Source organism: Tarenaya hassleriana, unplaced genomic scaffold (assembly GCF_000463585.1).
Source record: "Tarenaya hassleriana unplaced genomic scaffold, ASM46358v1 Cleome3, whole genome shotgun sequence".
Taxonomy (NCBI): Eukaryota; Viridiplantae; Streptophyta; class Magnoliopsida; order Brassicales; family Cleomaceae; genus Tarenaya; species Tarenaya hassleriana.
In genome coordinates this window covers 2,203,964-2,226,540 of record NW_010966177.1, presented here as the reverse complement: position 1 = coordinate 2,226,540, position 22,577 = coordinate 2,203,964, and the positions used below count along the sequence as shown (strand labels likewise).

Below are 22,577 nucleotides of genomic sequence, written 5' to 3'. Positions count from 1 at the left end.
ATAACAAACTAGGCACAGCAAATTTGCAGCTACTGACCTGAAATGAGGCTTCCACAAGTTTCGTAAGATTTACCAACTGACGTAGCACTTGCTGAGTTACCATCTTGTTCTTAAACGACGAGCTTCCAAGTAGATGAAGGACAATAGGGAACAAGTGCGCACTAGTCTTTGGAGGAGCTCGGCTGTTAAGGGGAGAGATGGGCCCATGTCTTCTTCCCGTCATCAGTTGCTGGATATCATTGGTTATTGTATCCAGCAAACCTGGTACTATGGAGGTGACCAAGTTTACAAATGCCTCAAGACATTGTTGCACGAAATTATCTTTTTCTTTAGTCAGTCTGTCCACAACAGGCAAAAATCTTGAACTGCAGAAAAAATGTGGCAGCCAACGCCTACTACTCTTACAGAGAAATGCGACAAAAAGGAGAGCTTTGCCCCTAAGAACTTCACTCCCTTGCTCTATGATGGATAGCAGACTGGGGAGAAGACTTTTCTCCTCTGCCAAGGCCACAAGATGCCTTCCAAAGCTTGTGAATGTATGACTTCCAATCATAGCCATGTTGAGAAGATTTAAACAAATTTGCTGCTCCCGTGGACTTCCTTTGACAAAAGTCGAAGCTATTTCCTTCAGCGAAAGCTTTTCTACGATGGACTGAATGCAAGTAGGGTTAAAACGTGCGAGACGGACCAAACATGATCCTGCAGTCAGTCTCATGCTTTCCTGTTTTCCAGCTGCTCTGTAAATATAGCACAAGTTGCTTATCAAATCTTGGCTGGAGAATCTTGTGGCCCAACAAGGTCCTTGACTGCAGATATTTTCTATTGTCCTCAAAGCATAAAGTTGTGTAAGATCATCTTCGCCTTTGCGTAAGACAGATGACACAAGAGCGATCAAAGCATTTGGAACCTGTTCCAAGAAAGCAAGTAATTTGCATCAATAGGAACCGACAGGAAGGCAGAACATTATGAGGAAGAACAGTTTAGCAGCTATTTCAAGCATCTTTTGATATATGTGATGAGGGGGAATTATATGTCAAACAATCCATTTTTAAGATAACAATCACAGGAAGCTAACCTGCCAGCCAGATGATAACCGGTTTTCCTTCGATGGGGATTCTGCTGGTTTCAAATCCTTGTTCTGCTCATTTTGAGTAGAAATGTAGAATAGCAATTCACCTAGAGCAGCCATGGAAAACCTTCTTACTTTTTCATGCTTGTCTCTGAGGCCATTTGTGAGAGAATCTATAATTCCAGAATTTGCCAGGTCATCCTCTATAACAGTAGAATGTCGAATTAACAAACCAATTAATGAAGCGAGTAAGACCCGGAAAGCTGGGGTCTTAGACAATCGGAGAACTTTAACAAGCACAAGCATGATTGGTCCATTGGTCAAGGTATTGGCTGCATCAGCATTGCTACTCAATGTCTCAAGGTATCTGATCACATTCTGTTTCTCTGAAATGCCAGCACTGCTACCAGTTAAAATAGTTATGATCCTATTGGTGAGTGGCTCCAGCTCTTGTCTTGACATCTTAATGAAATCAGATGCCTGTGGTGCTTCAAATGGAAAAGAAGGCATAGCTTCTCTGTCAGATTTCCTGCTGGGCACCACAGGTCTAACAGCAAGATCAGATATATGCCAAAAGATGTCTGAAAGGCTATTAGATGATCTAGCAGAATCGGGATTAATAGCGAACCCACTAACGTCTCTGCCACGGTGAGTTTTAAGTTGAGGACTAGCACTCGGTAGGGCAGCAACTTCAATGGGCTCAGATGGTTGTTCTTCGCGACAGTCTCCGGCTTCACTCAAGGCTGGTGTTTCATTAGTGGACGCGTCATCAACTGGCACATTATTGCTTATTGCTTCCTGTCCTGCCTGATTTCCATTTCGGCTTGAAGGTCTTTCATTAAGTGCAGAGGCGGTGCTCTCAGGTCCATCTGATTCATCGTGTCCCTCTTCATCATTGTTTTCCTCAAAATCAAGCTCCATGTCAGTGTTCTCAATCTTGACCTCGGCACAATTTTCATTGCTATTAGGTAAGTGCCTCCGATAGTTTTCCTTCTCATTCTCCTTTTGCAAATTTGTTTTTGCGATTCTTGACAACCTCAAGATATTCACCTGCCTGGTAGCACCCAGACGACCTCCTTGTTTTTCCTCATTTGCCTTGCTAGGAAGCTTTGTTTGTGTTTTAGAACCACCTGGTGTACCCTTGACTGGTGTCTGATGCCCTCTCGAACCTGAAATAGAGTTCTCATCGTGTTTTGAACCTCCTTTTGCATCTTTCTCCCGATATTTTGGAGGGGTCTTGTTTGGTCGCTCCCCGTTACGCTCAGATAGACATGGTTTTGTATATATTCCAATCATATTATCAAAAGAAGGCTGAGGAGGCAATGGCACTACATTAATCTTACTTCTCCAAAATGCATGACTGCAGAGCTCTGGCCATTGTATTCTTTGAGCTGGATCTTTGACAAGAAGAGAATCAATAAGATTCACGAATGAACGGCTTGGATTTCCTGTTAAAGGAGGTGTTTTCTCTGAATGGATTGATTTCACAAGCTGAGTAAATTCTCTAGCCACAAAAGGAGGCCTCCCTGTGTAACATTCATAGAGCACGCAGCCAAGTGCCCATAAGTCAGAAGCAAAAGAATGGACCCCTCCATCCTCGTACAGCTCTGGAGCCATATAATAAGGTGTACCACGTTTTCCCTGAAGCAAAGCATCTCAAAAGGTGTAAAAAATCGACAACATAAAGTTTTAAGTTAAATCAGAACATCTTAATTCCTGTAATGCCTCTAGTGCTCAGATCAGTACAACACAGACATAGCAACTAAAATAAAAGACAGCCACAATTGTTTACCGTGGAAGGAGATTTGGAAATGTCATCCAGTTTCCTTGCCAGTCCGAAATCACACAGCTGCATCGCACACAGCATTAGAATCATTTAAATCCAATCATAGGTCGTCACAAACTCCATGCCTCAATAGGAAAAGGACAAACGTGTTGGTACCTTGATATGTCCATTCTCATCAAGTAAGATGTTTGATGGTTTCAGATCACAATATATGATTCCTTTCGAATGCAAGTATCTGAAAAGTTCAGAGAAGGATGCCCATAAGGTAGAACATTTTCCAAATTCATCTAGAAGGAATAGCATGAAAACAGACTGGTAAAAAAGAAACTTACAACAAAGCTGTGACAAGATCATAGGCAAGGCCATGGATGGAATCTTCTGGCAGTTTGGAGTCCTGCATTACAAGCATATTCAGTAAACTCTTTTTCATACTCATGACTAAACAGAATCCGACCAAAAGCAGACCTGTTGCAGTAAGGTTCTGAGATCGCCACCAACACAGTATTCGAGAACTAACCACATGTGAGCTGAAGTTTCATACCTAAGACCATAAGAAGAAGTGAATTAGAAGAAAAAACATATACCATAGGAAAATTCAAGTATGTCAGCAAGGTCTACCTACCATGCATAAAACTTCAGTACATTGGGATGATTCAGGGAGTGAAGAATCCTGACCTGAAAAGACAAGAATAAATTAAGAAATCATCATTCTCTATGTGAAGCCCAAACAATTCAACACAACTTTCTACTTGCAGAGAGAGTCCAAAAATAGCAACTAAACTCATCAGCAGAGAATCCGATAAAAATAATCGCGAGAAACCCAAAAAAATTCCCGGGAAAAGTAAGCATTCAAGCATATCAGCAGACCGCTTTCAGACACAGCGACACGGGAATCACGCATTTCGGCTAGAAGACGAATTACCTCTTGAAGAACCCTTCCCTTGTGAAATAGCAACTAAACTCATCAGCAGAGAATCCGATAAAAATAATCGCGAGAAACCCAAAAAAATTCCCGGGAAAAGTAAGCATTCAAGCATATCAGCAGACCGCTTTCAGACACAGCGACACGGGAATCACGCATTTCGGCTAGAAGACGAATTACCTCTTGAAGAACCTTTCCCTTGTGCGATTTTTCCACGCTCTTGCAGGCAAAATACTCGATCGTCTTCTTCTTCCTTCCTTTATAAACAGTCTGCAAAAGATGCGAAACCGCTCAACGAAATGTGATCGAAAACACTAAGAACAAAAGATTATCTGGGAAACAGTAAAGCAAAATTGGGAAGTACCGAGCATTTGCCATGGCTTCCGATCTTTAGTTCGCCGGAGATCCAACCGGGGAAACTTTTGCCGTCGAACCAGATTCAAGATGAGAGAGAGAAAGAGAGAGAGGGAAAATGTGGAGAAATAAAATTGAAAAAAATGGAACCCTAAGATTAAGGAAAAAGGCGACCGGGATAACGTTCAAATGCTAAAATTTGAAAATGCGCTGGTCTCGTTTTTCTTTTTCAAACTAAAATGGGCCGATCAACACATTAGGCCCAATAAGGCCCATTTTACTTATGGATTCTTTTTTCACGTAACGTCTCATTTTCCGACAACTAAATTTGGGCCTATTAGCAATATAGGCCTAATAAAGCCCATTCCTTCTGCTTCACCTAACATGGTTCATTTTTATGGTTTATATAAAAGGGAGAAATCTATAAATTCCAAAGGATGTGGAAAAAAAAAGTGTAAGACCAATTTTTTTTTCCCGTTTGTGCCTAATGGCAGCTGCTTCAACCTCTCTCACCTACCAAGTGGTCGCCGAGAGGGGACTTTCCCCTTCCTTCACCAACCTCCGGCGTCCGTTCGCTGATTCTTCTCTCCGCTTCAATTCCAACGGCTTCTCCGCCGGATTCTCTTTCCGGTTCGCCGGTAACTCCCGAGCTTCGGTCGTCTTCTCCGATCGCCGGCGCCGTCTAACCATGGAGCCGACCAATGTCTATGTAAAAGACTCTTCCTTTTAGATTTTTCTATTCCGGGTTCTTTCTGATTTCTCGTAAAATTCCGCGAGGACGTCGGAGTGACAATGGTCATCGGAAAAGTGTCGGTGTTTTTTAAATATTTTATTTGTTTTTGGAGTTTACAGATGAAGAACTCGATTCTTCGTGTTGGAAATTGGTTTCGTTATTTTCTTCTAATCAATGTATAAGCTCTGAATTAAAGTTGATATCTTTAGTTCTGCTGCTGGGTTGTTGGATTGGAATTTACAACTTGAGATGAGGCTAAAGAATTGTGAGCTGTATCCTGTTTGAGCCTTTAGGTTGCTTCGAATTCTACTGAAAAGGAGGTTGGAAATGAAGAAATTAGGAAGAATCCAAGCTTGATCTGTGCTCCGGTAATGGCGGATTCGGTAGACAAGATGGTGGCTGACACGTTTAAAGCCAAAGAATTGGGTGCGGACCTTGTGGAAATCCGATTAGATAGTCTCAAGACATTCAACCCACACGAAGATCTGAAAACCATTATAAAGCAGTCTCCTTTACCCACTCTGTTCACTTACAGGTGTGTATGTGTGTGCAAAGATTGAAACTTTGCCATGTTTTATCTTGAACTTCTCTGGACGAAAATCCTGATTAAGCCATTGACTTGGTTTTTGTTTTGGTAGACCAAAATGGGAGGGTGGTCAATATGAAGGCGATGAAACGGAGAGGCAGGACGTGCTTCGTCTGGCCATGGAGTTGGGAGCTGATTACATTGATGTTGAGCTTCAGGTTACTCTGTAGTCACCATTGAACCCAAAGGATTTTGGTTTTCTAGAGAGATGGTTTAACGCTAATCACTCTGATTATTTGTATGTTAAGGTTGCTGGTGAGTTCATCAAGTCAATTCACGGGAAGAAGCCTGACAAGTTTAGAGTCATCGTTTCATCCCACAACTATCAGAATACTCCCTCCGTTGAGGATCTCAATGGTCTCGTTTCAAGGATTCGAGCCACTGGAGCTGACATAGTAAAGATTGCTACAACTGCTGTAGACATCACAGATGTTGAACGCATTTTCCAAATAACCTCAAACTCTCAAGTAAGTACCATACATATTGTTGACTACAAGTGAACTCGAGCATTCTATACTCATTTGTTCTGGTTCTTTTTTACTCCATTTTCAGGTTCCTACAATTGGGCTTGTCATGGGCGAGAGGGGTTTAATGTCTCGGATACTTTGTTCAAAATTTGGTGGGTATTTGACTTTCGGAACCCTCGAGTCTGGAAAAGTTTCTGCGCCTGGTCAGCCCACAATTAAGGATTTGTTAGATCTTTACAACTTTAGAGGGATTGGTCCTGATACAAAGGTGTATGGAATTATCGGCAAGCCTGTCAGTCACAGCAAATCGCCTATTGTTCATAATCAGGCGTTCAAATCAGTCGGTTATAATGGGGTATATGTACACCTGTTAGTTGATAATCTCGCAAACTTCCTCCAAACATACTCATCCCCTGATTTCGCTGGGTTCAGGTAATCTTCCATAGTAACGTTTTAACCTTTTACAATGTCGGGTATCTTCTTTCTGTTTCTTGGTCACAGTTGTTGAGCTGTATCTTTGTGGCGAATGACAGAAATTTCTTTTACCTGCAGCTGTACAATTCCTCACAAAGAAGCAGCCCTGCAATGTTGCGATGAGGTTGAGCCATTGGCAAAGGTCTGACTCGTTAATAACTAGCCAGATGATCGTTCTAGTAACCCTAGTCACTGCTGCATTGAGAATCATTTTGTTATGTTGCAGTCAATAGGAGCTGTGAACACTATACTGAGGAGACAAAGTGATGGAAAGTTGCTTGGTTACAACACAGATTGTTTTGGTTCCATTTCTGCTATTGAGGACGGGCTACGTAATATATCCTTTGTTCATTACTTTGCTTTCTTCCATTCTTACTCCCTTGTAGAGAAGGTTCGGTTTCCATGAAAGAAAGTTCCCCTCTGCTTACAGGCTCAATTGATCCAAACAGTTCACCTTCTTCTTCACCGTTAGCTGGTAAAACTGTGGTGATTATTGGTGCTGGAGGTGCTGGCAAGGCCCTTGCTTATGGTGCCAGGGAAAAAGGGGCCAAAGTTGTAATTGCTAATCGGACATATGGTTAACATCTGCTCCTAAATCTCTACGTTTTGCTTCACCATTACTGTCTTTTTTTTTTTGTATCATAATCCTTGGCATTGGCATTATCCCTTGTCATTTCCCTCATTCGATCTGGTTGTGACTTTAGTTCTTTGTCATGTGTTACTAAAGAACGAGCTCGAGGACTGGCCGATGCAGTTGGAGGTGTAGCTTTGTCTCTTGTGGAGTTAGAGGATTTCCACCCGGAGGATGGCATGGTTCTCGCCAACTCCACATCTATAGGAATGCAGCCTAATGTCGACGAGACTCCCATTCCCAAGGTTTGCCCTCTTAGTTTTCCTTCCTTTTTCTTTTCCCATTGGAAATAACATACAACCCCTCTCATATCGAAGTTCCATTGTCGTGATTGAAGATTGTGTTTAATCTCGGTTACCATCCTTCGTAAAATGCATGCCAGGCACTAAAGGATTCTCTCCAGTTTTATGGAACAGAACCCGGCTTTCTTTAAAGTCTCTCTCTCTCTTAAATTTGTTCTGCAGAGAGCGTTGGAGCGTTATGCACTGGTGTTCGACGCTGTATATACTCCAAGAATCACCCGACTCTTACGGGAAGCAGAAGAGTGCGGAGCCAAAACGGTCTCCGGTTCAGAGATGTTCGTCCGGCAGGCGTACCAGCAGTTCGAGATTTTCACCGGTTTGCCCGGTAAGACTCCCACCCATTAAGATGAAGAACCTACACTCTGAATATTTACCGAAGAAAAAACCCTACACTTTCTTTCTTGCGAAGTAAAGTTGGAACCTTTGTGTGAAAAACTAAAACTTTTGTCGGCGTTTTTGTGTTTCTTGTATGATATGGTCCGACATGTACATATATATATATATATGTATGTATGTATTGATCTTTTTACGTAAACTGGCTCTTTTTGCAGCTCCCAAGGAACTCTTCTGGAAAATCATGTCAAAGTACTGAGGATTTCTCATGCAGTTGAAGATGTACTTCCAAAGATATGATCAAACCCCCCCTTTTTTTTTTTCTTTCAAGTTTTCAAAAAAAAAAATCTGAGAATATTGTTTGTGCGGCCATAATAGCTGGTCTCTGTATTTACAAGCTTGTGATTGAATAATACGCCCTGTGTTTGCCTTTCTTTCTTAGAACAAAAAAAAGTTCGTTTACATGCATTATACGTATAATTATAAACATACTCTGCAATATTTGACAAAAAAAAAAACATATTCTAGCCTGAAATTGAGATATATAGCTTCACATTTCCGACATATGTGAAAGTAGAAAAAAAAAAGATAAATGAAGATATATATTTCATGATATTTGGACAAAAGGGTTGTTCTTGGTTTCTATCGAAATCCCGACTTTGTTTTGCCACGAATTATCCTATTAATTTTTCTAGAAATGAAATATTTACTACTCCTCGTCATTTTTAATAAACATGCATTTTCAATTTGATGTTTCAATTATTTTTGCATTTTGGTATTCTAATAATTTTTTTAGTTAATTTGATATAAATAAAATTATAACCAATCCGTTTTAGATATTATTCGCTTTAAATATAATAAAACATTATTTAATTCTATTTTATATATCCAAATCAATATATATATATATAATATCAAACTGAAAATTTGTATTTTTAAAAATAAAATTTGATAAGAAATGGAGGGCGTGTGTGTAAATATCAGAAAATACATGTCCAAAAAAGTAACCTCTAATTTTCTGGGAATTACAAGAACGCCACGTGGACGTGTATAAATCGTCTCTATATCGTTTTTCCCTCTCAGTGAGGCAGAGAGAAATTTGAGTGGAAAGGCGGGATGGCTTGCACCGCTTCGACGTGAGCGTCTTCGCCGGAGCATTTTCTCTCCTCCGTCCGTTCATCTCCGTCTCTCTCTCTCTCCTCCAAAATCCAGGTGGGCTCCGTCTTCTCTCTCCGGTCCGTATTTTGCCCATTCTCCATTCTCGAGACAGATCCGATTGCGGCTCTCCTGTTCTTCCTTGCTCTCGACGATTTGCCTCCGTTTTCTGGGTAATTCGTCTTCCGACATATTTGTTCCTTTGATTCTTGAACTGTTTATATGTTTTCTCACGTGTCCTTCAGTGAACCGTTGCTCTGTTTTTTTTTTCTGGTTATAAAATTCAAGTTTGAATATGACTGCTTGGTTTTCGCTGGATGCTTGCGATTGTTCTAGGGTTTTGGGTTTTCGTTCTTCCCAAGTATTTTTCCTTTCTCCGATTCCGATATTCGACTTCTGTGATACAAAAGGCTGTGTCGGTTCGAATTTCACAACATGTCCTTTTTTCTCTGCGGGCTTAATAAATATAAAGGTTTTGCTTTTCACTTGTTCTGCGTATTTCGATTATCTGACCGTTGAATGTCTAAGAGATCCACATCTTATACATAAATATGTAGACATGTATCATGTATGTATATGCATCTGCTTTGCTGTTGAAGTGTGTACTGTTCATGTAAGCTCTGTATGAATATGTTTCTCTGCATTAATGCTTACCACACCAATCATCCGGAAAGTTGTAATTGTAGCATAAATATTTTCAACCATATCGCAAACCTGACCCGGATCGGTGTTTTCTTCAGGAACCAAACAGAAGTGAAACTGAAAGCCAACTTGTCTTCATCTCTGGTTTGGAGGGAATATATCGCTGAGTTTGGAAATCTCTTGGGGGCTTGTGTCTTTTATCGGTTCTGGGTGATAATGATGAACATCAACAGAGATGAGGCTCTTAGGGCCAAAGAAATAGCCGAGGGTTTGATGAAAAAGGCAGACTTTACCGGCGCTCGGAGGCTTGTGGTGAGGGCTCAAAAGCTGGACAGCAACCTGGAGAATATCTCCCACATGATGATGGTGTGTGATGTGCATTCTGCTGCAGCAGAGAAGGTGTTTGGTAACGAGATGGATTGGTACGGCATACTTCAGGTTGATCAAAAGGCGGACGATGTTGCTATCAAGAAACAGGTCAAGAAGCTCGCGTTTCTGCTTCACCCGGACAAAAATAAACTCCCCGGCGCTGAAGCTGCCTTTAAATTGATCGCCGAAGCTCAGAGAATACTTTTGGACAGAGATAAAAGGTCACTCTATGACATGAAACGCAGAACCGGGAGCAGACCTGCAGGAGCACCGTCATGTTATGCACAGAATGCTGTTCGGACAAGTCAGAACACTGGGAACAACTTCACAGGATTCAGACCCGAGAACCAGAAACAGCAGCGAAAAACTCAAGCTCAACCAGCTGGTTTCTGTGGCGGTACAAGATTTTGGACCTTGTGCCCGTTTTGCCATATGAGGTACGAATACCCGAGGGTACATGTCAACAAAGTTGTCACTTGTCAGAAATGCAAAAGGCGTTTTACAACATTTGAAGTCCCTTTTCAAAGTGCTCCAAGGGCCATAAACTCGGTTCAAACAACTTTCTCCTTTCCCAAACCAAAACATGTTCCAACTCGAGGGGCTTGCAATGCAAGGCAGAACCATCCGGAAGATTCTGCCTCATGTTTCTCTAGGAAGGAGAGTTTCCCTGTGTCAGGCTGTACTGCGAGAGGTTTGGGCGAAGCAACTTCTGGTATTCCCCGACACCAAAATGTCTCAAATAAAAATCCGTCAAATGTAGAGCAGAAGCATCCACAGACATCCTCCTTGTATCATCCCGTAAAAGATGGTACACCTGTTTCTGGTTGTAATGCTAAGGTTGGCGCTGAAAACATCGGTGGGAACAAAAAGAGAAAGAAAATTGTTGAATCCAGTGAAAGTTCTGATAGTGAAAGTGTCGGCGAGTCTGAAGAAGTTATGATTGAAAAGAAAGGTGATGTTATGGCTGGACGAGGTTTGGGATCTGTCGGGGGACAGAACCTTCGGAGGTCTCTGCGTAGAAAGCGGAACATTTCCTATAACGAGAATTCGAGCGACAATGAGCGCAGCTTTGTAAACATCAATCAAGGAGGGTCCAAGGAAAAGAGGGAAGCAGAAGCGGCTGAAGAGTCAAGAACCCGAAAGCAATCGTGTAAGGACGGTTCGTGTAATGGAACCTTGCCAAATGGTATAAACAAGAGCAAGAACTCTAAGGAAACAGAAATCGACCAAGTGGGAGCCTCTAAGGAAAATTCTGTTTTTCGTCGTGACTCTAAGAGTGATTCAAGTTTAGAAGGACCAAGGAATCTGGAATGTGCTGATCCAGATTTCAACGCCTTTGGTGAGTTGAGGAAACAGAGCAAGTTTGTGTCTGGACAGATCTGGGCTGTTTACGATGCTCGTGATGGAATGCCTCGGTTCTACGCTTACATCAGAAAGGTTTTTGCTTCCCGTTTCAAGCTTAGTATAACGTGGCTAGAGGAAGAACCAGGTGATGACAGTGGAATTTCATGGGTTAACGCAGATCTGCCCGTTGCTGTTGGCAAGTTCGGGTTTGGAATGACTGAAAACACGGTGAATCATGCCATGTTCTCTCACGTGATTTCCAATGGAGAAAGATACAAGAAGCCTCCTTTCAGGGTATTGCCGAGAAAAGGCGAGACATGGGCTCTCTTCAAGAACTGGGACATCAACTGGTCTACTGACCCGGATTCTCACCGCGAATACGAGTATGAATTTGCTGAGATCTTATCAGACCATTCTGACGTAGCTGGCGTATCTGTTGCATTCTTGCGTAAAGTGAAAGGCTTTACAAGTGTTTTCTGTCGGATGCCGACAGTTGGATCGGACACAATTCAGATTCCGGCTCATGAACTGTATCGGTGGTCGCACAGTGTCCCATCATTCCGATTGACTGGGAATGAAAGGGAAGACGTGCCGGAAGGTTCGTACGAGCTCGACCCGGCAGCTTTACCAGAAAATACTGAAGAGATATCTGCTCCAGCGGTGGTGGATTCAAGCCCGATATCGGAAACCCTAGATGATCATCGCTCTCCGGCTTCAAACCCTGATGGTATCGTGATTCCTAAACCCCGGTTCAAAGACTTTGATGCTGATAAATCGGAGGAAAAGTTTCAAGTCGGCCAGATATGGGCATTGTACGGGAAAGACGACGGCTTGCCCAAGCAGTACGCCAAGATTCAGAGAGTGGAAAAGAATCCGGCGCTTAAACTGCAGATAACCTGGCTAGAGCCGAAACGGCTTCCAGCGAGCGTCGTCAAGTGGCGCGACGGAAACATCCCCGTCTCGTGCGGAACTTTCGGCTTAACGAAAGGTCCGTCGCACACAGTGACCGATGTGTCCGTGTTTTCGCATCGGATGGAAGCGGAATCCTCGGGGAGAGGGAGCGAGTTCACCGTCCTGCCCGAGAAAGGGGAGGTGTGGGCGATGTACAAGAACTGGAGCGACGGGATAAAAGTGTCGGACTTGAAGAAGTGGGAATACGACGTAGTGGAAGTGGTCGAAGTGGAGGAGGGCCGGGTGGAGGTGATGGTGATGGAGCGAGTAGGCAGGGCCGGTACGGTGTTCCAGAGAGGAGGAGGAGGGTGTGGGGTGAGAAGGACGTTCCCGAGATCAGAGCTGATGAGACTGTCGCATAAAGTGCCGAAGTATAGGTTAAGAGGGACTCTGAGAGGGTGCATGGAGCTGGATCCCAAGGCGCTGGCGAGAAACTTCTTCACTTCATGACTCTCTTGATGATGATGATGAATTTTGCACAATCTATGGTTTTTGTTTTTGGGGTTTAGATTCAAGTAATGAAATTCACTGGGATTTGTTTTGTGTTTTCTGTTTAGCCGAGTTAACATTCCTACTTTTGTTGTTACTCTCCCCCTTTTGCACTTTCTATAAAGGGCATTTGGTCTAGTGGTATGATTCTCGCTTTGGGTGCGAGAGGTCCCGAGTTCGATTCTCGGAATGCCCCTTTTTTTTAACTAAGAAAAATGTTAGATTTTAAATCACTTGTCATTTTATTGAATATTAATAAGCAAAGATAGAGAACGTACAAAAACCCGAGGGACAACCCAGGCACAGAGTGTTCGCTGCCGCATTTTTTCCTTTTTAAAATAACTCCTCTGTTTTTGTACATATATATTCGCTTCCACTTATCATACCGCACGTGTACATACGTGTATACGTGTACACTTGCGTGCATGTATATACGTATATATGCAGAGTGAACGTTGCGTGTTGCAAGAGATTTCATGGATAGCCTAATGCGAAGCACATCTCCCAGAAGAGCTTATCCTCCAACCCCTCCATTATCGTTTCCTTGTCACTACCCCACCGCCTTCTCTTCACCTCTTCTTCTCCTCCTCCTCCGCCGTCGTCCTCCGCCGGCGTGAGAGCTTTTCCGGCGCCGGATATACTCTGGTTCGTCTCTTCTCCGCCGCCTTCGACATCTTCCTCGTAACTCGAAACTACTGCGGAGTCGACGTCATCGTTGTCGCAGTTAGCCTCGAGAATCATCATCATGTCTCGACGGTCAATCGTGTCGCAGTTGCATGACTCGGCGGTGTCTTCGTCGCCTTCGCCGTCAGCCTCGCCGGAAAACCAGAAACACGTGTCGGAATCTCCCGTTTCTTCTACCAGGAAGAAACGAGAGACATCCATTGAAGTACGTATATAGTGTTAATGTAAGCCTTGCGGGAGTGGTGCATCCGACCAACACTTATACACACACACCTGCACCTATATGTGTGTATATATATATATAATAGACTGTAGATATACATTTGTGATAATATATGTGTGATGACTAAAGTTTTGGCAGTTGTTTTGCCTAAACATCCCTATTGACTGTAGAAATGTCTTTTTCTTTAGACTTCATATATATATACATATATATATATATAGTGTGCATGTGTATATGTATTGGACGTCAAGGATTTCTATATATTAATATATTTGTTTCCAAACAGATACAAACAACTTATTCGTGTAGAATTAATAATAGATAGAATTCTTAACATATACATATGTACATGTTAAGATGTAACAAATTAAATGTGACATCATGGATATGTCTTAGTTGCATGTTACATGTGAATACATGAACATGGGAGCGCGTGGGCCGAGGTGGGTGATCAATGAGTAGAAAGAAGACTAAACCCAAATAATTTCCAAAAAGCATAATATTTTATTTTATTTTATTTTTGTTGTGAGATGGGGTTGTTAGGTTTCATGTTTTCAAAATCCATGAACTTTCCTTTGGTCTCCTTTTCATTTCACCTATCAACTTTTTCCCAATTAGTCTTCCACATCTTTGCACACCAAACCCTAATTTCCTAATTTCCCGTCGTATTTTCGTGTTCATACCCCCGTCATCTTTTTTTATTTTCGGTTAAAGATACATAATGAATATCAGAACATTTTAGGCCATTAAATTAGTTAATTTTTATCATATTTATATCAAATCTGATTTTATATTAGATAACTAGGAATTTTTTTTGTATTCTTTAGATTTTCATATCAGTTAACAAGGATTCATACGATTTTTTTTTATTATAAGCTATAATTTTAAACCATTTAAATTTGGATAATTCGACAGGTGAAATAGAGACTGCTAGCATCTGCCACTTAAAAAAAACTATAATTTTAAACCTAGAATGATATACATGTTAACCTTCAACAAATTTAAATACTAATTAAAAAAACAATGCATCCAAATTCCAGGCTCAATCTATACGTGGGCCAGTTTTAGATTTCCTAGAAATAAGGATACGGAAAACCCTCAACAACAGCAACACCCACGACATAGGCTGTCAAAGCTTGTTTTTGGCTCTGTTGTTTTCAAGATTAGTGGTAAGAACAATGATTAAAACGAAAGATAGGCTCTTGATCGCATCCCTAATGTATCTCAATGTGATTATAAATGATGATGATGTGTCGGAACAACAAAGGAATGGGTTTGGCGCGGGAGATGTCGCATCACTTCTTCTGTCCACTAACCCCCCGAAGACGGTCAAATCATTTCGTGGACTGTTGCCGTCCGACGCCAATGAATTTCAACACACTCAAATCTATCGTGACGTGACATTATCATTATGCCATCAAACACCAACCACTCTATCTACGAACTTGAAACTATACAATTGAATTTGGAAAAGAAAACAAAAACCCATCTTAGTACATTCACTGCCTTTCATTCAGCATATTAGATGAAGAAATTGATATTTACTTTGCTTGGGTTAAATAAAACATTGTTTTTTAATCCTGAAATTGATGAAATCACTAACAATCCAAACTTACGTGGGAATATGTAATTAAAAACGATGTAGAACTGTTGTAAATTTCGAAAGAGGTAACGTAAAACTGAAATGAATATAAACTAAGAATCCATAAGGTAGATCCCAAATAAAATTAGGATCAAGGTGATGTACTATTCAAACATTATAAAAAACAATCTAATAGCAATTTTTCCCGAATCTAGAGCAGCAAAAATAAAAACCATTAATAAGATTGGCATGAGAGAGAGATTACAATCACAATCCAACCAGATTGCGTGAAGGGTTGAAATTAAACCCTCAAAGTGAATGATCCAAACTAAGGGAGAAAGGAGTAGCAGACTGGGAAGTTGTTGAACAACGAGAGCAACTCGCCATGGTTTTGGATGAAGCAGAAAGCTTAAAACTCACTTCATCTTCTGCTCGGTGAAGAGCACGTGGCGATTCACACGGGGGTCGTACTTCCGGAACTCGAGCTTCTCGAGAAGCTTCTTGCTGCTCTTCCTCTTGACGTAGAAGAATCCCGTCCCCGCGGCCGAGACCAGACGGATGAACATGAACGTCTTCTTCTTCTTGTCCCCCATCTCTCACTCACTACAACCATCATGAGAGAAAGAGATCAAATGGTCACATGGGCCAATTCCTGTTTCGAAGTTGCACAATTTCATACAAAAAAAAGGATATTGCATAAACAGTTAGGGCTTATCTTTGACCAAAAACCGGAAAGGCTCGTCATTCTCGTTTCATCTCAAATTCCACATTTAAGCGTCGATTCAAAGTTTCAACGTTTTGATCCCCACAAAAATTACGAATTTCCATCGTTTTAACAAATCATACAAAACGCATCTCTTGTAACATCGAATTTCAAGCAACGACACCGATTGAACACGCTAACAGATGCAGAACCATGGATCACCAACAATAAAAATCATCAAATCAAACGCAAAGTAAGTGTATTTCGTACACACTAATCCAACTTATCTAGCCCTTAAACCTGCAAGCAAACCGCAGCATCGAATTTTCTTACCAGTTCACCAGAAATTTCCTCGACTTCCACTAGCGGAGAGAACAGAGCTCGCAGGATCCCCGGGAGCGAAGCAAATGAAAACCCTAGAAACCGAGTTGAGCCTGGACGAAGAAAATGGGCTCATAAATGAAGCCCAGAATGTATAATTCATTGATCACACAAGCCCATTAATATAGGCCGATTGATCTTCTATTGGGCCCAATTTGGCCCATTTTGTCTATTGAACTTTCTCTCTCTCCCACATATGCCCCTCTCTCTCTCTCTCTCTTCAGCTGTTCACAGTAGGGAAGACCCAAAAGTCGATCCGAAGAAAAGGTGAGACAAGCTTCGTTGTTTGTTCATTCATTTGTAATCTCTCGTAGTTTAGTGTGAATTTCTGAATTTTTTGTTATTTGTTTGCATAGGATTTGTCTAATCTTTGTATTGTGAATGGATTTGATTTTCTTTCCGATTCATTTAGATTAGGGATTTGGGAATCTGAACAATGGCGAGTGCGGTGGACACGACAGGGAACCCGATCCCAACGTCGGCGGTTCTGACGGCGTCGGCGAAGCACATCGGAATCAGGTGCAGGTCGGAGAACGTCGCATTCCTCAAATGCAAGAAGAGCGACCCTAACCCCGAGAAGTGCCTTGACAAGGGCCGTGACGTCACTCGCTGTGTGCTTGGCCTGTACGTAGCTACCTCATTCTCGTTCCTTTGATTTGCAACTTTCGTTGATCGCATTTGCATAACCATCACTCTGTGTGTGTGTGTGTTGTCTGTTGAAGATAGTGGGTACTGAGATATAGATTTAAGGTCCTGATAGAATGTAAGCGCAAATCTACGGCTCAGAAATCACTTGTCATTGAAGTTTGTGAGATAGGTCTAGGCGTAGAGGAATCTCATACAAAATAATCCAAAAAAGTTGAAAATGATTAGTATTCGCTGGCCATAGTAACACAAAGAGAGTTCGGGTTCTTATCAATCCTATTCCTGTCGGTATGAGACTATGAGGTTCATGTCAAGCAAAAAACTTTCGTATCGTACATTTTTCACGTCACCATTTCCTTAAAATGGATCCCCTAAAACCCCAAGGACTGACCACCTGTTGGCTGTTTTAGTACCGTAAGACTATAGAACTCCCTGATGTTTGTCAAGTATGGATAAACTTCGGCGCGATGTATAGGGTATAGTCAAGTAGGAAATAACTTCTTTTCTTCAGACTGGAACCTCCTCAGGAGTAACCATTTGCTTCACTTGGATGCTTGGTTGAAGATGTATCCCTTGTTTGAAGTTGAAAAGTATCGGTCTTTCGGCATTTGCATTCTATTTGTTGTTTACTTTCTCGTTTTTATCACATGAGATCTATTAGAGCAACCCCATGCAATAGTCTGCATCAACCAAGATAACTTGGATATGGACATTTATACTATACCCGTAGAATTCTCTAGATCTGTACATACTGCCTAACGTCTGTAGAGTTTAGAGCCCAGTGGAGAGCAAGTGACAGATTGGTAGCCTCGAGACTGGCTAACCCTTTACTCCACTAAGTCCATTCGGTAGAAGATTGCTTGTCGGTTATCCAAAGTTCAATAATGGTGACATTATGCATTTGAACGAAATACCTTCCATATGGAAGGAAGTTCTTATTTCTTAATCAAATGGATTGGGTCGCAGGTTGAAAGATATTCACCAGAAGTGCACAAAAGAGATGGATGCGTACGCGGGTTGCATGTATTACTACACCAACGAGTTTGACTTGTGTCGGAATGAGCAGCAAGCTTTCGAGAAATCCTGCCCTCTTGAATGATACAAGGCAAGTTGGGATTCGTCTCTCTCTTCACTCCCAAAATCGTCCTCTCTATAATAAGCAGAGTGTTCATTTTTGAATGAGCGATACTCTTTTCTAATGCCACCTTTCCATCTCTGTTCTCTTCATTTCCTTCTTCCAAATTTGTCAGAAACCCAGAATCTTTTTTTTTTATATGAAGCGAATTTAATCTTAGCAGGACTCTATAGATCTACCAATCTATGTTGAGGAAGTAAAATACTCCGTATATATGTATACATATATGGCAGTTGCGTATTATACAAATCGGAACTAATGAAGGCAAACTTTTACAAAAACAAAATCAAAACTAATTCAGCAGAAAGAAAAACACGTGAAGTTGTCTTCAGGAAGATAATTCAAACAGTGAATTCGGGAAACACAAAAGCAAGAACCGAAAAAGAAAAGACAGAGAAGTAACAATCCATGGCACAGAGCAGAACGCATCTTAGCAGGAACCCCAAAAACTCAATACTTTGTCCACACCTAAGCGTTTCCAAGACCTTTGGTCCGAACCATGCTTTCACAAGCCAAAGCCAAAGAGCATTCACAAATCCATCCATCTCCGACAACAGATCTACCGAGGACTGCACCAAAACAGAGCACAATAATACACCAGTCAAACTGTGCGACGACATTTAGGATGGGTTTCTACCCGATTACCCGAAAACTTTTTTACCTGATGGATTGAGAGTGGGACCTCGACGGACTGCGTGTCCTGATTGGAGTAAGGTCCCTCTCCTCTCGGGGGCTGCGTTTGTTTCGCTGCGGGCTTCGGGTCATGTGGTTTGATCCATTGTCCCTAGGCGAACGGGAACGTGACATTGATCTCGACCTTCGTGGAGAGGGTGAAGAGTCGGCTCTTACTTCCCTATGCCTGCGCAAACGAAAAAAAACAAACATAATAAGAAATCCACATACTGAAACCATACCCGTATACAATGAATCAAAGTCCAACACAAGCTTTTAGAAATATGTAAGAAAGTAAATTAGTAGGCTTTTGATATTCACAAAACAAGAACCAGGAAGAGAAAAATAAAACAAAATAGAGGTGAGAATAAAGCATTCACACCCATCCACTTCTAACTGATCAAAAACTGTGAATTTTTACCTTCCACCCTTTTCATGATTCCGGAAAATTACATTGACAACTCGTAATTCGTATCCTGACACTGATTTATGGTCTTACAATGCCGTACCGGTTGATCAGCACCATAAAGCTTCAAAGCACTCTTTTCTCCAACTTTATGGAACACAACCCTATCTTTCTTTACACTCTTTGCAAAGTTCTCTACTCTGTAAAAAACTTTGAATGGCTCCGTTTCTCTGAAGATCATTCTTTCTTTGGCCAACTATAAGCTTTTCATTCACTATTTGACAGGGTGACTGGATTGTATAGGCAAAAAACAAATGTCAAACTCATGGAGCTACTTATACAAGGATTGCACCCATGACGTTCCCCACAAAGATTAGATGATTTGTTCTTTATGAATAGAAACAAGCGTTCACAAAATGAAAAATCATTCCAACAAACCAAAGCTGGCGGCTGGCCCACTTGATTAAAAGCCAGATACAGGATTTGAACCAAAAACGATATTTTTCTCAAATTTTGCTAACTCGGACGATATTTTTCTCAAAACAATACCAGCAGACAATATAAATCATGAGGACCAATCCTATTTAAATTTAGAGTACCAAGTGAATTGTAAATGAATAACATCAAGAAAGTGACAAGCTTTGGATAGCTTTTGGTAAGTTAATGATCCCATATTCTGTGGCATTAGTAATATGAGTAAACAAAGAGAAAACCTGACCATATTTTGGAAAAAGAGAGCATGCAAAACAAAGCTGCATAGAAGTAAAGATTCGAACCTCGGGTCTCGCCTTGCAGGAGAAGGCGAGCTTGAGTGAGCTGTGCAAGAAGAAAAGACTGAGTGAGAGAACTTTACCAAGTACACAGTAAGCACCACTATGATCATAAACTGTAGTTGTCTTCACAGGCATTAAATAACACATAAAAGGCCAAAATGCCACTGACAGCGATGTCTACGCCTCGGTGATCTGAACGAAGTCCTGTTATAGCCTCCAGATCGAGAACTACATTAAACCAAAAAGGAGTCAGAAATAAAGACAGGAATTAATTGCATCACGCTACGTTAACAAGAACAATCGGATAAGAAAATAATGGAGTCGTCACCTCGTACGGTTACTTGTGCGCATTTCTTGAGGAGTTTTTCGATTTTCCTCAGCGAAAACGATACTTATCTCGCGCCCACCAATAACTTTGTGGTCCATTCGTTGTTTTGCCTCGGCTGCATCTTCAGGATACCGAAACTTCACAAATCCAAAGCCTCTTGGCTCCCTACCCCACAGAAAAATTATACAATTTGAAATTTTGAATAAGAGGCTTCTACACTAAATCAATATCAAAAGCTTCAACTCGAAACTAGCTCCATCTCACGCCTCAGGGTCGTGAGCACGAAACTCTGTAATAACATTTCTCAGAATCCACACAAGTCAGACACGACGCAGAACACATAAAATCTCTAGCATCTCCAGTTGACACCAAGAGGAATTGGAAACTGTTGACATTTGACATCTACCCAAAGGCCACGAAGTTCGACACTTACCCAGTGTAATAATTCTTTGGGAGATATATATCCTTCAGAGGACCAAACCTTTCGAAAGGTTTCCTGAGATCATTCGGCCTGCCAACAAAAAGAGTAAATGTTGCTAAAACGGAAAGAAAAAAAAAAAAGCACAAGCCGCAGGAAAAACTCTTCGTAGATAAATTAAATATGTCGATCAGCCGCCTAAGCGTATGATACACACACACCCCATAGAGAGAGAGAGAGAGAGAGAGAGAGAGAGACCTGGCGTCAAGAGGGAGATTACGGATGAGCAAACCGGAGGGATCGGATGAATCGTGGTCGCCAGAAGACCGGCGTCCGCGATGGCGATCCTCATCGTAGCGCTCCCGCTCGCGCGGTGGCGAACGGCTTCGGCGACGGGGGCTGTAACTCCGGCTCCGGCTTCTGGCTCTCGCCATCGAAATCTAACAGGTTGTCGTGTCTTATTCTTTACAATTGAATCGAATGCCGATAAACCCTAGGATTTTGCTCAAATCGAATCGCTAAACCCTAGCCCTATCGCAAATTGCAGGAGAGGATAAATGTGCGTACGGAGAATTTTGGAGGGAGATGTAGTAAACCGACAATTATCGATGGTTTTAAATGAGCACGTGCTGGTTCTATTGGGCCCTTAATGGGTTTGACGGCCCATTTATATTCATCTTTTACATGATTTTTAGTTTTTGAAAATGAAATATTTTTTTTTGTTTTTCCCTTAATTAAATGATAAATCGATCGAGATTTCATTGGGTGCCGAGAATTTTCAGTGCTGAATTTTATTCTCTAATGATATAAATCTCTTGACCCTTTAATGATTTATGTAGGTTGAGAATAGTTTTTTTTTATAATTTAAGATTTTACCAAACCTTCGGCATAACTATATTTTTCAAGTCATACAAAAAAAAAGTATATTTTTCAAAGAATCTGAAAAGGTTAGATAAATAATCTCTTATAATAGTTTTTTTATGATTCAAAAAATTACCATATTTTCGTCACAAATACGTTTTTTTTATAAAATCAGGGATTTGAGAATGGTTATGCCAGCGCAAGAAACTCTTACAAAAGAATATATATATATATATAAAAACGGACAATGTAATTTTCAATTAAATAAAAATTTTCAACCTAATTTTTTATATAAAATTCTGAACTTACATTTAACAATAAAGAGAAAGAGTATGTATTAAGCTTCTGAAAACTAAAAAAACATATATTATATGAAGTATCATTGTTTTGTCGTACATATTTGAAAATAAAATGTGAAAAAATTGCTAAAACTATTTTTATTTTGAAACCTAGAGATTTCTTCTTCTTCTTCTTCGTTACCCCTTTTTTTTTGTTGATGTGAATGCACTATTTTCTGATATCATTGAGAGTTTTTTTTTTTATCTCTAATTACTATAATATCCATATTTAACAAATGGTTACGACACTCATAAATATTCATTTCAATATTCACGTATAAGTGGCGGCTGCCACTTGACCACAAGCAAATTGTCATCGAGATTAGTCGGTTTAGGAATACATTCGAGATTAAATAAATAAATAGAATAAAAAAAAAATTGATGGGAAAAAGACAAAAGAGGGTGAGATTTGGAGGAGGGAGAGGATGCATTGCATGGATCTGTCATCTGTCTGTATCTGTGTAGGCTATGACTCAGATTTTGATAATACGACCAAACGGCGTTAGGGTTTCAAAATTGTTATATCGTATTAATTTAATGCTTTCATTTGTTTTCTTTAATAATACAAAACAACATGGTTTGGCTGCCCATAGCGAGTTGTATCAAAAGACAATACCAAAATATCTCAATTTTACCATACGTCCCATCCTTATTACAGGGAGACAAACATCTAATTATATATATATACGTGTATGTATGTATATATTAGAGATTGGAAAAAAAAATACTAAAATTGGTGGTAAAACATTTGCTTGGAATGAATGATGCGCTTATTAACACAATCCCAAAAAACAAAATCTATAATTTTTTCGTACAATCAT

General features: G+C 40.8%; 7 protein-coding genes and 1 non-coding gene across 9 annotated transcripts; 5 read left to right on the top strand and 3 right to left on the bottom strand.

The window, feature by feature from the left end:
• Positions 1 to 205: 205 nt before the first annotated feature.
• On the top strand, positions 206 to 542 carry LOC109116908. The gene is made up of 2 exons (XM_019203180.1): positions 206 to 306; positions 386 to 542. The coding sequence occupies exons 1-2, from the start codon at positions 206 to 208 to the stop codon at positions 540 to 542; spliced, it is 258 nt and encodes an 85-aa protein (XP_019058725.1).
• A 518-nt stretch (positions 543 to 1,060) lies between these two features.
• On the bottom strand, positions 1,061 to 4,155 carry LOC104820110 (serine/threonine-protein kinase RUNKEL). Its single transcript, XM_019203120.1, has 8 exons — positions 4,093 to 4,155; positions 3,958 to 4,047; positions 3,478 to 3,530; positions 3,321 to 3,396; positions 3,188 to 3,249; positions 3,012 to 3,090; positions 2,862 to 2,918; positions 1,061 to 2,710 (listed from the first exon to the last, which is right to left on the bottom strand). Exons 1-8 carry the CDS (start codon positions 4,153 to 4,155, stop codon positions 1,061 to 1,063), a joined length of 2,130 nt encoding a protein of 709 aa, XP_019058665.1.
• Positions 4,156 to 4,581: 426 nt separating this feature from the next.
• LOC104818839 (bifunctional 3-dehydroquinate dehydratase/shikimate dehydrogenase, chloroplastic) lies at positions 4,582 to 8,119 on the top strand. The gene is made up of 11 exons (XM_010548612.1): positions 4,582 to 4,840; positions 5,158 to 5,399; positions 5,503 to 5,608; positions 5,699 to 5,917; positions 6,003 to 6,349; positions 6,470 to 6,533; positions 6,618 to 6,723; positions 6,822 to 6,968; positions 7,119 to 7,267; positions 7,487 to 7,649; positions 7,876 to 8,119. The coding sequence occupies exons 1-11, from the start codon at positions 4,619 to 4,621 to the stop codon at positions 7,914 to 7,916; spliced, it is 1,806 nt and encodes a 601-aa protein (XP_010546914.1). The 5' UTR covers positions 4,582 to 4,618; the 3' UTR covers positions 7,917 to 8,119.
• Positions 8,120 to 8,755: 636 nt separating this feature from the next.
• On the top strand, positions 8,756 to 12,745 carry LOC104818838. Its single transcript, XM_010548611.1, has 2 exons — positions 8,756 to 8,985; positions 9,553 to 12,745. The coding sequence occupies exon 2, from the start codon at positions 9,671 to 9,673 to the stop codon at positions 12,566 to 12,568; it is 2,898 nt and encodes a 965-aa protein (XP_010546913.1). The 5' UTR covers positions 8,756 to 8,985; positions 9,553 to 9,670; the 3' UTR covers positions 12,569 to 12,745.
• Positions 12,732 to 12,803, top strand: TRNAP-UGG. The gene has a single exon. It is a non-coding gene; the product is annotated as a tRNA-Pro (tRNA).
• A 2,396-nt stretch (positions 12,804 to 15,199) lies between these two features.
• Positions 15,200 to 16,240, bottom strand: LOC104818837 (50S ribosomal protein L33-like). Of its 2 annotated transcripts, none has more exons than XR_772725.1 (2): positions 16,133 to 16,240; positions 15,200 to 15,699 (listed from the first exon to the last, which is right to left on the bottom strand). XR_772725.1 is itself a non-coding variant. In XM_019203253.1 (2 exons), the coding sequence occupies exon 2, from the start codon at positions 15,687 to 15,689 to the stop codon at positions 15,513 to 15,515; it is 177 nt and encodes a 58-aa protein (XP_019058798.1). In that variant the 5' UTR covers positions 15,690 to 15,748; positions 16,133 to 16,229; the 3' UTR covers positions 15,200 to 15,512. The 2 variants fall into 2 exon arrangements, 1 of the variants encoding a protein (XP_019058798.1); XM_019203253.1 differs by having other exon boundaries at positions 15,200 to 15,748; positions 16,133 to 16,229.
• Positions 16,241 to 16,348: 108 nt separating this feature from the next.
• Positions 16,349 to 18,119, top strand: LOC104818836 (NADH dehydrogenase [ubiquinone] 1 alpha subcomplex subunit 8-B). The gene is made up of 3 exons (XM_010548610.2): positions 16,349 to 16,447; positions 16,593 to 16,804; positions 17,792 to 18,119. Exons 2-3 carry the CDS (start codon positions 16,617 to 16,619, stop codon positions 17,922 to 17,924), a joined length of 321 nt encoding a protein of 106 aa, XP_010546912.1. The 5' UTR covers positions 16,349 to 16,447; positions 16,593 to 16,616; the 3' UTR covers positions 17,925 to 18,119.
• Positions 18,120 to 18,198: 79 nt separating this feature from the next.
• LOC104818835 (serine/arginine-rich SC35-like splicing factor SCL28) lies at positions 18,199 to 21,151 on the bottom strand. Its single transcript, XM_010548609.2, has 7 exons — positions 20,816 to 21,151; positions 20,573 to 20,650; positions 20,140 to 20,304; positions 19,981 to 20,039; positions 19,815 to 19,854; positions 18,622 to 18,819; positions 18,199 to 18,529 (listed from the first exon to the last, which is right to left on the bottom strand). Exons 1-7 carry the CDS (start codon positions 20,989 to 20,991, stop codon positions 18,520 to 18,522), a joined length of 726 nt encoding a protein of 241 aa, XP_010546911.1. The 5' UTR covers positions 20,992 to 21,151; the 3' UTR covers positions 18,199 to 18,519.
• Positions 21,152 to 22,577: the final 1,426 nt, after the last annotated feature.

What these genes read in the sequence shown, in the direction of transcription:
- LOC104820110 (XM_019203120.1), bottom strand. Translation starts at nt 4,155, where the DNA reads ATGGCAAATGCTCGGTACTTCCCAATTTTGCTTTACTGTTTCCCAGAT. An exon ending in GATCTTGTCACAGCTTTGTT is followed by an intron (nt 3,091 to 3,187) that starts GTAAGTTTCTTT and finishes TGAACTTTTCAG; the next exon opens with ATACTTGCATTCGAAAGGAA. An exon ending in TTTCCAAATCTCCTTCCACG is followed by an intron (nt 2,711 to 2,861) that starts GTAAACAATTGT and finishes GCTTTGCTTCAG; the next exon opens with GGAAAACGTGGTACACCTTA.
- LOC104818838 (XM_010548611.1), top strand. Translation starts at nt 9,671, where the DNA reads ATGATGAACATCAACAGAGATGAGGCTCTTAGGGCCAAAGAAATAGCC.
- LOC104818835 (XM_010548609.2), bottom strand. Translation starts at nt 20,991, where the DNA reads ATGGCGAGAGCCAGAAGCCGGAGCCGGAGTTACAGCCCCCGTCGCCGA. An exon ending in ACCGAGGCGTAGACATCGCT is followed by an intron (nt 19,855 to 19,980) that starts GTCAGTGGCATT and finishes CTTCTTGCACAG; the next exon opens with CTCACTCAAGCTCGCCTTCT. An exon ending in CCTGCAAGGCGAGACCCGAG is followed by an intron (nt 18,820 to 19,814) that starts GTTCGAATCTTT and finishes TCGTTTGCGCAG; the next exon opens with GCATAGGGAAGTAAGAGCCG.
- LOC104818837 (XM_019203253.1), bottom strand. Translation starts at nt 15,689, where the DNA reads ATGGGGGACAAGAAGAAGAAGACGTTCATGTTCATCCGTCTGGTCTCG.
- LOC104818839 (XM_010548612.1), top strand. Translation starts at nt 4,619, where the DNA reads ATGGCAGCTGCTTCAACCTCTCTCACCTACCAAGTGGTCGCCGAGAGG. An exon ending in CCCACTCTGTTCACTTACAG is followed by an intron (nt 5,400 to 5,502) that starts GTGTGTATGTGT and finishes TTGTTTTGGTAG; the next exon opens with ACCAAAATGGGAGGGTGGTC. An exon ending in ACGAGACTCCCATTCCCAAG is followed by an intron (nt 7,268 to 7,486) that starts GTTTGCCCTCTT and finishes TTTGTTCTGCAG; the next exon opens with AGAGCGTTGGAGCGTTATGC.
- LOC109116908 (XM_019203180.1), top strand. Translation starts at nt 206, where the DNA reads ATGTCTTCTTCCCGTCATCAGTTGCTGGATATCATTGGTTATTGTATC. An exon ending in TACAAATGCCTCAAGACATT is followed by an intron (nt 307 to 385) that starts GTTGCACGAAAT and finishes AAAATGTGGCAG; the next exon opens with CCAACGCCTACTACTCTTAC.
- LOC104818836 (XM_010548610.2), top strand. Translation starts at nt 16,617, where the DNA reads ATGGCGAGTGCGGTGGACACGACAGGGAACCCGATCCCAACGTCGGCG. An exon ending in ACTCGCTGTGTGCTTGGCCT is followed by an intron (nt 16,805 to 17,791) that starts GTACGTAGCTAC and finishes ATTGGGTCGCAG; the next exon opens with GTTGAAAGATATTCACCAGA.